The sequence below is a fragment of the Procambarus clarkii genome, chromosome 22, assembly GCF_040958095.1.
Source record: "Procambarus clarkii isolate CNS0578487 chromosome 22, FALCON_Pclarkii_2.0, whole genome shotgun sequence".
Lineage (NCBI taxonomy): Eukaryota > Metazoa > Arthropoda > Malacostraca > Decapoda > Cambaridae > Procambarus > Procambarus clarkii.
The window spans coordinates 24,311,449-24,324,783 of record NC_091171.1 but is presented as its reverse complement, the minus strand read 5'-3'; the positions used below and the strand labels follow the sequence as shown (position 1 = coordinate 24,324,783).

At 36.3% G+C, this 13,335-nt stretch overlaps 1 protein-coding gene across 7 annotated transcripts in view; it reads left to right on the top strand.

Moving 5' to 3' along the window:
• Positions 1–13,335, top strand: part of Cad88C (cadherin 88C) — a 243,228-nt gene that overhangs the window by 128,175 nt on the left and 101,718 nt on the right. For all 7 annotated transcript variants that reach the window (XM_045742235.2, XM_069329540.1, XM_045742227.2 and 4 more), the window contains 3 exons: positions 1,024–1,146; positions 1,698–1,846; positions 2,203–2,363. In XM_045742235.2, coding sequence (XP_045598191.1) covers positions 1,024–1,146; positions 1,698–1,846; positions 2,203–2,363 — 433 coding nt within the window. The remainder of the gene's footprint in view (positions 1–1,023; positions 1,147–1,697; positions 1,847–2,202; positions 2,364–13,335) is intronic.

Here is a 13,335-nt window from a genome sequence, read left to right as displayed (position 1 = left end):
GTTGTAGCAATAGTACAATAGTTTATTTACATTAATAACAGAATAGAAATACAGGGTGTAGTTTAGAAAAGCAACTGGACTCACTCACAATATTTTGTTTGGAACATAACAGAACATAGAGTAATATAGTAATTTAAGGTTAATGGGACAAACACTAAAAATGAACCAGGAACATAAACAACATGAGTAAACACTTTAACAAAGAAATGCAAAAAATTGGATGATGACAAATGCAGAAAGTACATAATGCTCGATAAATATAATTTTTAAGAAAAAAGCAACTCAAAAATAACTTGTTATAAGGGAAAAATGTGAGTGAAACTAGTTACATGGAATTGAATATAGGATAATAATTACATGATGTTAAATAAATATTAGTCTCTCCTTAAACTGATTGGGTGAAGTACAGCTTTTAGCACCAATATCTTAATATTGCGTCTTGGCCATCTATACAGTCCTTTTCTGATATGGCAAAAATCTGCAAGTGACAAGTTTAGCCACTTAAACATTGGAAATGTTGTACCCAGTCAAATGTTTGTGCAGATTGTCACCCAACTTTCATTACTAACCAAAAGTAGACCTAACAATGTGATAAGCAACATCATGTCTTTGAGCGCATCTGGGAACACTCAGTGCATAGATTCAAACCCTCATCAAGGCTCCTGTGAATTTGTTCTTTGGAATATCATGTTCATTGATTGGAAATCATATGATGGAATCACATGTGATTTCCATCATGTGATCACATGGTGGAAATCATGTGATATCTCTGTGTGTCATGTCTTTTGTTATTAGGTTAGTTTGTTGAAAAATTTGCCTGAACCAGACACTGAAGTGGATAGTCATCCAGTAGAATGACTGTTGCAGAAGAAAGTTTTAGTTTTATGAATGCCATAAATTAAAGTTTCACTTTTTAAATATAAATTAAATTGCAGTCCAACACATTAATTTTTATTGTATGCAACAGTAAGTTAGTCCATCAGATTCCTCAATTATTGTTACATTTGCATTGTTTACCAACAGATTGGAGATGAACCACGAGACAGGTGTGATTACTCTGAAAGAGCCCGGGGCACTAGACCGAGAGAGTGTGGCTGAACATTATCTCACTGTGGAGGCCAGGGATGACCTCGGCAGAGGCAACAGGTAAGCGCGCATTATAACAAATTGTGAATTCGTATCTCCCTTTTGAATATCTGCTGCTCGTCTATTGTATTGTTTAGGCTATGTACATTTGGATTTGTCTAGCTCTACCAAGCTCTGAAAATAATTTAAGGAAGATTACAGAATTTGGGGGTTTACGGTAAGGTAGTTTTATATATTTACTGTAAATATATAGCTCTTGAAATAGAGCATTCTCTGTAACTAGCTGACATTGTAATTATAAGGTGTGAAGGATAGATGAATTTGTTAATGTAATAATCTCTGTTGAGGTCTGATAAAGATCTATTGTGTCCTCTGTAATTATTTTTGCGCTACCAGTCACAGGATGAGTATGGGGTGCACAATAAAGTAGCCGCCTCCAGTGGCAACAATCAAATCAAAATAGTTTTATAGAACTGTGTACATATATACTGAATATACAGTATATATTGTTCATTTTATACATTAGAGTATAGTACAGTACATATAGAATATTTGGTCAAATTTTTACAAGTCCTGGGTTGGAAGGAGTAATGTTTTGTGGTGGTTTACAGGAACACAGTGGTAGTGAAGGTGGTGGTAGAAGATGTGAACGACCATCCACCAGTGTTCTTCCAGCGGCGGTATGAGGCTCGTCTATTGGAGAACTCGGCTACTTTCCCTGAGCCCTTTGTTATCACAGCCAGGGACGATGATCTTAATGGTAGGTCTCCACAAGTTTTGTTTAAATGGCATTATTGCTCTTTCTTAATGCTTAATTGTTTGTACTGCATACAAATAATTAATAAAAATGAATTACAAAATTATTGTAATTAATAAAATTAAGTATACAAAAATTATAAGTACAGTACTGTGAGCCGTATTGATTGCAAAAGTCATGTAATAATATCAAGATGATTCTAAATTGTGGATACAGCATTTTTAAATCAGTCGACACCTCTAATAACCAATAATTAATATGTTTTTGGTTTTTGTTTTATACAGTATATCTTCAGACAGTACTGTACATGACATCCTCATTTGTCCATTTTATTGATCATATCCACATACTGTGTTCAGGTACTATGAACCACGAGGTGCGGTATACTATCCTGAGCGGCGACCCCCAGAGCAACTTTACAATTCACCCTCTGACGGGAGAGATCAAGCCCTCGGCACCACTTGACTTTGAGGCCATCGACCAAGAGGGAGATATTCGATATTTTAACCTCACTGTCAAGGTAAAGTTTCATAAGTGCATGTTGGCATGAAAATCTTCAAAATCATGTATAATATTAGAGGACAATGAATCTTGAAACTTTGAAGAGTGTATAGCCATCTTAAGTTCTCTATATGGGGTTGAAATGCTGTGCATCTGCTATCTTCGATTGCCTAATATTTTATAATCTTAACTAGTTAAAGAAAATGACAAATTTTTCTGATCACCATACAGTATAAATCATTGGGCCATTTATCCATACCAAGTAGGTTGGTTTCTTGTTTGTTGCGATGGGAAGCCTGTACTTAGACTTATCGAGAATCCTCTAGGTTAACTACCGACATTTCTCGGGATGCATCCTACAACAATTTATTGCTAAGTGAACAGGGAAATCAGGGAAAAGGAGAAGGAAACTTGCCAGCCCCAATCTCTGTCTCGCCTTAGGAATCAAACCCATGACCCTCTGAGCCAATGACATAGACCACTGCATTCTAGTAATACAGAATAAGCCACAATAAAAAATCTTCAGGTCATTTGCATCCAGCAGGACTAATAAGTGGTTAATAAGAGAAAAATTTGCAGTTGTTTAAATCATTTTGTTCCCTTTTAAACTTAGTGACCATGATGAAACCAAGTTGAAATTTTTTTAACCAGTTCTGTTCAATAAATTTCTGCATTAAACTCTTAATAAAGTCACATGTTCTAGGAAAACTGCTTTATTATTGCATTAACACTATCTGCAGTTTGTCACTCTGCTCCAGATTAGTTTGTTAATTTTCTTGCCAGTGGCCTCCTGAGTCAGTATTTGAATATCAACAAAACAGGGTATAGAAATCTGTTTTTAGTGAATAGTATTCAGAACCTCTGAACATATTTACAGAGTTTAATGGACATGACTATAAATTATGACAATTTAATTTTGTTTAAAGGAAATGATTTATAATTATTTTTATTAAGTATTAATTATTGCAAAGGAAAATATTGCTCACTCAAAGTGATTGCCATTAACCAGCCAGTTGTGAATATTTTATCTCATGGCTTGATCCATAGAGTACATGTATTTAAAATATACAGTAAAGAGATATTGCACGCCATAATCAAATGCCAAAATACATTTTAAAACTTTCATCCAGTGCTACATATGCTTTGTTTTCATTGTACAAGGTACATTATGTCTCTAAAATGTACCCTTCAACATCAAATTTTGAAAATCTCTTAATATACTCAAGTAAATGTCTACAAATATAGTTTTTCTTTACCTTTTCCATTTTGTTGCCCCTTAAGGTAAGATCAACGTTGGATGTGATGTGAAGAGTCAGGGCAGGGCAAGAATCTATATTGATGCCATAGGATCACTTTCAATGAGCCCCTTCCAGATCACACTGGTGTTAAGGAGCACTGGAAATCATTCACTAAAGCACAAGGTGTCAAATAGAAAAAACCTTTATAGCACCCTAACCCCTTCCAAGTGCTGCTATAAATAAACTGAAAAAACCTAGTAGCATTCTACCAATTGTTGTTTAACCCAATTTGCCACTACCCCATCAATCACCAGATGGCAGCACTCCCATCTAAGTGTCTTGCTTCCTCCTTAAAACCGTGTTTTCACTGCTGAGGGCTGAAGGATAATTAACACTTTTATGTAATTCCCTAAGTGTAGTTACAGGATAAGCTATGCTCGTGGTGTTCCGTCTTCCCAGTACTCTGTCATACAGTATAACACTTTGAAACTACTGACTGTTTTAGCCTCTATCACCTTCTCGCCTAACTTGTTCCAACCGTCTACCACAAATATAATTATGGGTTTGACCCAGGGGACCATGAAGACTGCGACAGTCGACCCCACAGGCAGACCACGACTACTAAAAATGTGTGCATGATTGCAAGCGCATTGTGTGTTCCTCTCAGTTTTTACCTGCCCTTTGCTGTTGCTTAACTTTACATTGGAATATCCGCCTTTGGCACTCAAGTTTCTTATTTTATACATTATTTCAGTTTGTTTTCCTGTCCTACTCTCAGCAGTTTATTCCCTGATCCCAGTTTTGTGGTTAATTTCTTTTTACCAATCTTCATTTCCTTTTTGCATCCTACTCTGCAATTCATTCCCACATCCCATTCTAAACAGTTTCTTTCCTTGATCTCCAACTGGCAGTTCCTTCCATTGTCCTACTTTTGGCAGTTCTTTCCCTCATTTCACTCTTCAGCTCATTCCCTCATCTCATGATCTGCAGTTTATTCCCTCATCTTGTGCTCTGCAGTTCCTTCTTTTGTCCTCGTTTAGAGAGCATTTTTTTGGATACTTGTGCAAATATTTGGGAGTGATATTTTTCTCTCCCTCCACATCATGTGCAGGGAGTGAAATAAAAAGTGACAAATTCCCAAAAGGAAGGCAAGATGAAGATTCTGAACCTTCCTGTGGCATTTGTTTCACATACATATAATTATGAAGCAATGGCTGGCAGGCTTACAAGGATACAGTATTTCAATGACATACAAGTATATAATAAATTGATTATTGCAATATTACATTTTAAGGGAAAGTTTGGTACATCTTAAATGGCATTCCTTAGCCAAGAAGAAATGCAAGTTGTTGCATTAGGGAAGAGTTTATTTTAATTAGATATCTACAGGTTTATCGCATGTTGGTGGTTATGTACAAGAATCAGGTTGCCTGCATAGTTTGTATTGTGTGGCGAATGGGTCATTGTTGTCATTGTATTCCAAGGTGTGTTTGCAACCAAGTCTCAGTCTAGCCAGAATAACCTGTTCTTTCCTTATTAATCCCCAATATTCTTAATATTTATTGTTATTGGAATCAATAATGTCATAGTGGTTTGTTGTTCTACTTTATAAAAGGGATTTTAGCTCTTGCCAGTGCTCTTGAGAAGTATCTCTAATGTTGATGCCTAGCAGAAGGAACATGCAAATTTCATTAATATAAACAATTAAGTGAAATACTGAGGATACACACTGACTGGGTTTTCAGTAAACCAATAAGCACATTGAAGGTTGACAATCCAAAAGATTTCTCACAAGCCTGGCACCAACCTTCACTCACATCTCGGATGTCATTCTAACAACACTGAACTTTGAAGACGCAATAGACAATATACTAATGAATTCCACCCCAGGCCAAGACTCCTGGAATTATATGCTTATCAGAACTTTCACATAATCATTCTCAATTCCCCCTAAATATTTGGTCTCTGACAAGGTCTCCTGGTTGGTGGTCTGATCAACCAGGCTGTTTGACTCAACTGGTTGCAGCCTGATGTACAAGTCACAGCCTGGTTGATGAGGTGTTTTTTTGAAGGTATTTATTAAGTTCTCCTTTGAACATTGTGAGAGGTCAGCCAATTATGCCTTATGTGTAGAAGGAGCATGTTGAACAGTCTGGAGCCTTTGATGTTGATAGTTCTCTCTCTCAGTATGCTTATTGCACCTGTTCTTTTCAATGGGGCAATTTTGCACATCCTGCCATGCCTTCTGGTTTCATGTGGTGGTATTTCTGTGTGCAGATTTGGAACCAATCCTTCCAGTATTTTTCAAATGTAAATTATTATGTATATCTCCTGCTTACGCTCTAGTGAATATGTGGTAGATTTTTAAATTTTAAGTAGTCCCAATTATTTTAGATGTTTTATTGAGTGAATTCTAGCAGTAAAAGATCTTTGCACGCTCTCTAGGTCAGCAGTTCTCCAGAATATTGCTGTTAGTGTGTAACAATATTCTACTTTAAGAGAGTACTAATGTCTTAAAAAGTATCTTTTGTTTTTCTCTGATCTGGCAACTCTTGTTAGAAAGATTCTTGTTATCCAACCTGTCATTTTTCTTGCTGTTGTGACAGCTACTTTGTGTTTAAAAGTAACCACTTTAAAAGTTTACTACTTTGTCTTTAAAAGTAAGGTCTTCCAACATGTTTCCTCCTAAATGTTCTACATTGCTTTTTCTTTCAACAGTGTGGTTTGACTGCAATTTTTATATTCATGTGGCTTATATGGTTTCCATTTTGATATTTAGTTTTTTCTATAGCATACTAGCTGGAACTTATCCTCATTAAACATGTTATTTTCTGTGGCCCATTGAAAGTCCTTGATTAACATCAGGTTTGCTGTGTCCTCTGTATTGTCTACTCATATGAAAATCCTAGCATCATCTGCAAAGGATGATACAGTGCTATAATTTATATTCTTTTCTTTGAGATTGAGCAAAAGTACCGAAGCAAGCACAGCACCCTGGGGGACTGAGCATTTCATGGTGGATGATTTGGGTTTTACTTTGTTGACTATTACACTCTGGGACTGGGTTCTGTTCATTATGAAGTAAAGCTCCATGTTCCTACTTTGCCAGTACAGTACTTTTGTTCACATTCTGTATGCAATAACATTATGGTCACATATGTCAAAAGCTTTCATGAAATCTGTGTACTGTATATTACATCAAGAGTGTCTTTCTGCATTCTAACCATAGATTAACCACAGAAATGGTAACCAGCTACTCGGACGAAGGACTTTCAGTTGATATAATAATTAATGATTCATTGTGTCGGGGGACAGGCAGCCAGAGTGTATTCATACATGTTAGGCTTATATTGAGATCCCCCTCCCCCAAGGTTGAATTACTGACCCATCACTAGGATGCAACCCCACAACACGCTGAATAACCACTGAGTACATACTGCTAGGTAAACACGTCCATTAGGTGATAGAAAATGTGCCCAACCATTTCTGTCTCGCCTGGGATTCGAACCCAGAATTCTTGATTGTGAGTCAAGAATGAACCCGACTGTACTACTGGGACCCTTAAATAGTATACATGGATTTCGCTAAAGCCTTTGATAAAGTACCACATGGAAGACTAGCAAGAAAATTACAGGCACATGGATAAAGAGAATACTAGAATAGATTAAACAGTGGTTAAAAACAAAGACAGCAGAGTGTCATGCTAAATGGGAATGAATCCGACTGGAAAAATGTGGTGAGTGAGATGTTGCAGGGGTCCATTTTGGAGCCAACCCTTTTTGCTATGTACGTCAGTGACAGATGAGAATAATACAAATCACATCATCAAATTTGCGAATGACACTAAGATCTATGGTAAAGTGGGAAAAGAAAATGATATTGAAACCTTACAGAGAGATCTACATGAATTCCACAAATGGTCAGAAGACTGGCAAATTCTTTTTAATATTGAAAAATGCAAGACTTTGCATGTGGGGCATAACAACTCATGCCACAACTACAAAATTAATATTACCCTGCAGCAGATTGATGAAGAAAAGGACCTTGGAGTCAAAATCCACCATAGACTGAAAGTTGTACAACAGTTAGGAGCAGCAGTGTAAAAAGCTAACCAAACCCAAGGAATAATCAAGCGTACCTTTGACTTAAAGTCAAAAGAAGGTAGCGATTCAATTGTATAAATCTCTGGTGCACCCCACTTTCATTATTGTATCCAAGATGGAGACCTAATCTTCGAAAGAGCATCGGTGCTGTGGAGAAAGTTCAACACCAGGTAACAAGACTCATTCTAGAACTAAGTCAACTCTTGTACCAGGAACAGTTGAGGGCCACAGGGCTAACAACATTGCAAACCAGGCATGACAGTGCAGATCTCATTGAAATTTTTAAAATGCTGAACAATTTTGAGAATGTTGATAAAATTTCTTCAAAAGGTCAGATGTAACACAAACAAGGAGCAATGGTTTCAACTCAACAAGCCACAATTCAGGATTGAAAACAGGAGATGCTTTTAAAATCATAGGGTTATAAACTACCGGGACCCTCCAAAAGAGGGTCTCAGTAGTATAGTCGGGTTCGTTCCAATGCACAATCAAAAGTTTTGGGTTCGAATCCTGGACAGGACAGAAATGGTTGGGCACATTTTCTTTCACCTAATTCCTCTGTTCACCTAGCAGTGAGTAGGTACAATACTCGGTTAGCTATTCAGCCTTGGGGGCGAGGGGTGGCACCTCGATAAAAGTCAAACGTGTATGAATACACTCTGGCTTCATGTCCTCCGACACAATGAATTAAACACATGGAACCACCTGCCGAACACGTAAATGCCAAAACTGTTAAATTTTAAAATTCAGTTGTAAAAAATCAGGGCAAATGCGGGGAACCTTTGACAAGCTGCCAGGTTCCTGTCCTCATTGACGCCACCGGAGTGTTAGTTACCCTCGGTTAAATTTTAGCAGTTTAGCCTAGCCAAACCTAAATACATTATACTTGGCCTAATCCAACTTGAATCAGTCTTAAATCAAGCTTCATATTATGCATAAAGTATTACATACTGTTTTAAAAATTTGAAATAATGTATTTTTACCATAAGTACAGTACAGTACAACATTTTATTTTTTATATGACGTTTGGACAGGTTAGGATCTATTCACACTGCAAGCTACTCCAGAAATGAGAGTTCATATATTTCTCTCCTATTTTTCTATTCACTTCATTAATTATATTACAATCCTGCCGCTTAGCAGCTAGTGTGTAAATATTTATTTATGCCGAGATTAACATTAGGATGCGGCTATGCTTGATGTGATATAGAAGTAGATAAGATTTCAGATAACGCTCTTAGTCACGTGTCACTTTAATCGTTTACGTAAATACCATGATTTATTGGTTGCCAGCCTGGATTTGTTGCAAATTACAGTATGAGCTAACACAGGGTCTTTCCACGCAGAAAACCCTCCAATGTATTAAAAATATTGTTACTTAGTAAATAAAAGTTTTGATTTGTGAAGTCTGTGCTCACATTCCTTGAAAAAAAAGGGAGGGAGAGATAGAGATAGAGAGAGAGAGAGAGAGAGAAAGGGGGAGAGAGAGAGAGATAGGGAGAGATAGGGAGATAGATATATAGATAGATAGATATAGATAGATATAAATAGATATAGATATATAGATAGATATATAGAGAGGTATCTCTATATATCTCTATATATAGAGATATATATCTCTATAATACAGTATATATATATATATATATATATATATATATATATATATATATATATATATATATATATATATATATATATATATATATATATATATATATATATGTCGTACCTAGTAGCCAGAACTCACTTCTCAGCCTACTATTCAAGGCCCGATTTGCCTAATAAGCCAAGTTTTCCTGAATTAATATATTTACTATAATTTTTTTCTTATGAAATGATAAACCACCCCTTTTCTCTATGTATGAGGTCAATTTTTTTTTATTGGAGTTAAAATTAACGTAGATATATGACCGAACCTAACCAACCCTACCTAACCTAACCTAACCTATATTTATAGGTAAGGTTAGGTTAGGTAGCCAAAAAAAGCTAGGTTAGGTTAGGTTAGGTAGGTTAGGTAGACGAAAAAACATTAATTCATGAAAACTTGGCTTATTAGGCAAATCAGGCCTTGAATAGTAGGCTGAGAAGTGCGTTCTGGCTATTAGGTACGACATATATATATATATATATATATATATATATATATATATATATATATATATATATATATATATATAAAATATAATATTCAGATACACCCAGTATCTGAAATAGGGAATATGAAAAGATCTTTTACTGTTTGCAGGGAGTCAGTGAAGCATCTGAAGTACTGGAGTCCACCTCATAACATTAGACATGTAAACATTTTACACTTCCATTTACAGCATGGATGTTGGCTGCATAATAAATAACTAAGCTGTAACATTGCACTCTCAAATATAGAACATAGATGAAAGATAATGTGTACTTTGAAAATGCTCAAAGGTCAGGTCCCTATGCTAAACACTAAAATAATGGTTTGGTAGTGTTAGATAGAAATACAAAACTCTAATTCTTATCTGCAATTATATTATACTGCATTGGCCCCATTACTGGTATAAAGACAAAAATATTTTGCAGAATATCCTGACAGATTTCTGTAGGCTGTGTTAGAACAAGTGGATTGTGAAGACTTTGTGGACTTTCAGGTCTGAAGCAACAATAGCCTTACTGTTTTGGCAGTCACAAGGGTGGCTTTGGCTTCAGGATGGATTGCGAGTGTTCAAAATAACAACCAGCTTCTTGTTAGCCTGAAAAGAGTATCTCCATAACCTTAATGAATTTTGGAAAAAAATATAAAAAGGCAGAGTATATAACCGAGTTAATAACAGGAAAAACGGTGCATGATTTCAGAAGCTGTGGGGCTCGTTACTTATATTAAATAATGATAATGGCTAGTTACTTGTCTGTAGTTTGATTATTGTATCACTTGGAACTGTCATCCAGGCACTGTGTTTACCATTTTGTATCTGGGGAGCTGGAGTTAACTCAGTCCAGTTGCTAGTGCATCTCAAACATCTGAGCTTACCTGACACCCACTAACACTAGTGGCCTCGTATAGAACAGGAAGCCGGCAGCTTGTCAAAGGTCCACCCATTTGCCTTGATGAACTTTTCCAGCTGTTCCTTAAAAGTTAACAGAGTTTTGACATTACGGCTTCGGCGGTTAGGCAGTTCCATTGGTTAATAACCCTGTGGGTGAAAAGTATCTCCTGTTCTCAGTCCTCTGTCTGACAGTCGGGAGGCAGCAAGTGGGTGGTTATAGGGGATGGGGGAAGTATGATGTTATGAATACAGATTACAGTCAAAGTATTATAGCTAGTTTTTTTATTTTTACTTTTTAAGACATTATATTAAGACAAAAACAGAAAAAACAAAAATAATTCTGAGTCTAGCTAATACTGTCTTATATACATTCCTACTTTCTTACATACATTCTTGTAAAGCACAAGCATGCATAGTGTTTCCAGCCGGTTTTAATTTTTCCCCGGAATACAACCCGCCAAATTGTTTAACAACCAGCCACTGCTGGGTGAACAGAGGCTATAGTTAGGGATTGGCACCCAGTCAATCCTCCCCAGCCAGGATATGAACACAGGCCAAAGTGCTCGCGAAGCGCTGTGTGATGTTTTACCATTGCCCCATGGGGCCTCGATAGGAATTTATTTCATTTATGCCAGCCCTGACCTGACCATGTTTGGTATTTAGCAAACATGGTAAGTGCCATGTTCGGTTCAGTTACAGTACTGTTTAAAACTGGATAAGGCTAACCCCAAGCGTCTGGCCTGCAATCTTGAAAAAACAAATTTTAATTTATTTAGATGATAGTCCAGACTAATTCCAAAAGACAAATTTATTTACCTCTTTCTAAATCCATGATCATTCAGGCTGTGGTACCTACGTCAGAGAACCATGTGTATGACCTTGGAATTATACACCGGGGAATTGTTATCCCCTGAAGCATCTCTAGGTAGAGCAGGAAGATGACTTCTTGTCTGCATTTCCATCATATCTAAGGCAGGTTGTAAACATAAAAATATATATAAAGTAGAAGTTTGGGATACTCTACCATATTTCTAAGAGATTATTACTCCTCGTCCTGATAATATTCCAGGAGAGTTGTCACTCTGCATCGTGTTATTTTTGCTGTCTTGTCCAATAATCAGAATTCAACTTAGTATTAAATATAATATTATTATGCATAAAGATAATAAAGTAAATAAATGCTTTCCACAATATAGACCTAAATTAGGTTCCCAACACAGATGTTAGGGTTAGAATTGGCGTCTACTCGATATTCGTTTGTCAACTTACAACCAAAATTGGTGAGTGTCCGAATATAGATAGATATACAGATTTAGTCTCCATTAGATTCTACATGCAATGTGCTCTCGAATGGTTAATTATATTCAAGTTTAAACAAATAACTTGCTGATTGGGTTGGTAACAGCTTTACCCAAAGATGATGGGAAGTAGTTTAGCTTAGTTAATTATGTACCCCATATACCATCCTGTGAGTGGTAGTGGATCCCATATACCATTCTGCGAGTGGTAGTGGATCCCATACACCATTCTGTGAGTGGTAGTGGATCGCATATACCATCCTGTGAGTGGTAGTGGATCCCATATACCATTCTGTGAGTGGTAGTGAAAAAGATTAGTGGCACATAATGGGCTCGGAAACAGCTCTCAAAATTCATTTACCTAAGCAAGTTACAATATTGATAAGCTAGTTACATAGTTTAACATATTTAAGTTTTTTTAATGCATGTACATAATGGCACAGGAATTGAACCTCTAAATGTGCCCCTAGTTTTAGTCTTATTTAATTTAAAAAAAATTATCATTTTAAGTTTTGTTTTTACATGTTCAACGTTCATTATCAGTCTTAGTAACATACTTATTTATGTAATTCAAAGTGGCTTGGCCTAGGTATGGAGATCCTTGTGAGTGGATGTATGGATAATTGTACAGATCCTGTACAAGTCATACACAGTATATGCTTAAAGTTTACATATACCTGTACATCTTCTACATGTATATACCATTTTATTCTGTAATTTGCTTTATTTAATAACTTATAGCTAAGAAGGTATCGCGCCTCTGTGTGAAAAAACCACCTTATTAAACTCACGTAAATAAAATAGTTTAAATATTTCGTTAGACAAATATCATGTCTGTCCAGAAAGATTGTGTAGAGAGGCTTATAATGCATATAAATACTGTATTCCTTTCAATACTGTGGAAGCTGTATGCTGTATACTCATGCCAAATTGGCTTACAAAAGCTGTCCAGGAATTCAGCTGTGTGGTCAGGTCTAGAACTTTAAACATACAGTAATGTCTACATGGCATGGTGTTTTCTGGCAGCAGCACAGTATTTACTGCTGGTTAAAACTAAGCAAGATTTATGGGCTATTTATGCCAATGTCACCTTTTAGTTAGTTTAGTTCATTTATTATGCACCCCATACCCATATTGTGGGCAGTAGTGGAAAGGGTTACAGAGGCACATAATGGGCTCAGGGACTGAACCCCACAATTCATTTAGCTAAGTAAGTTACAATCTTGATGAGCTAGTTACAAAATTAAGTATAAGTCGTCACATCAACAATGGCTTCAAGATCAACCACAAGTACAGTTTCTAAATTAAGCAACTGACAAGTGTGGA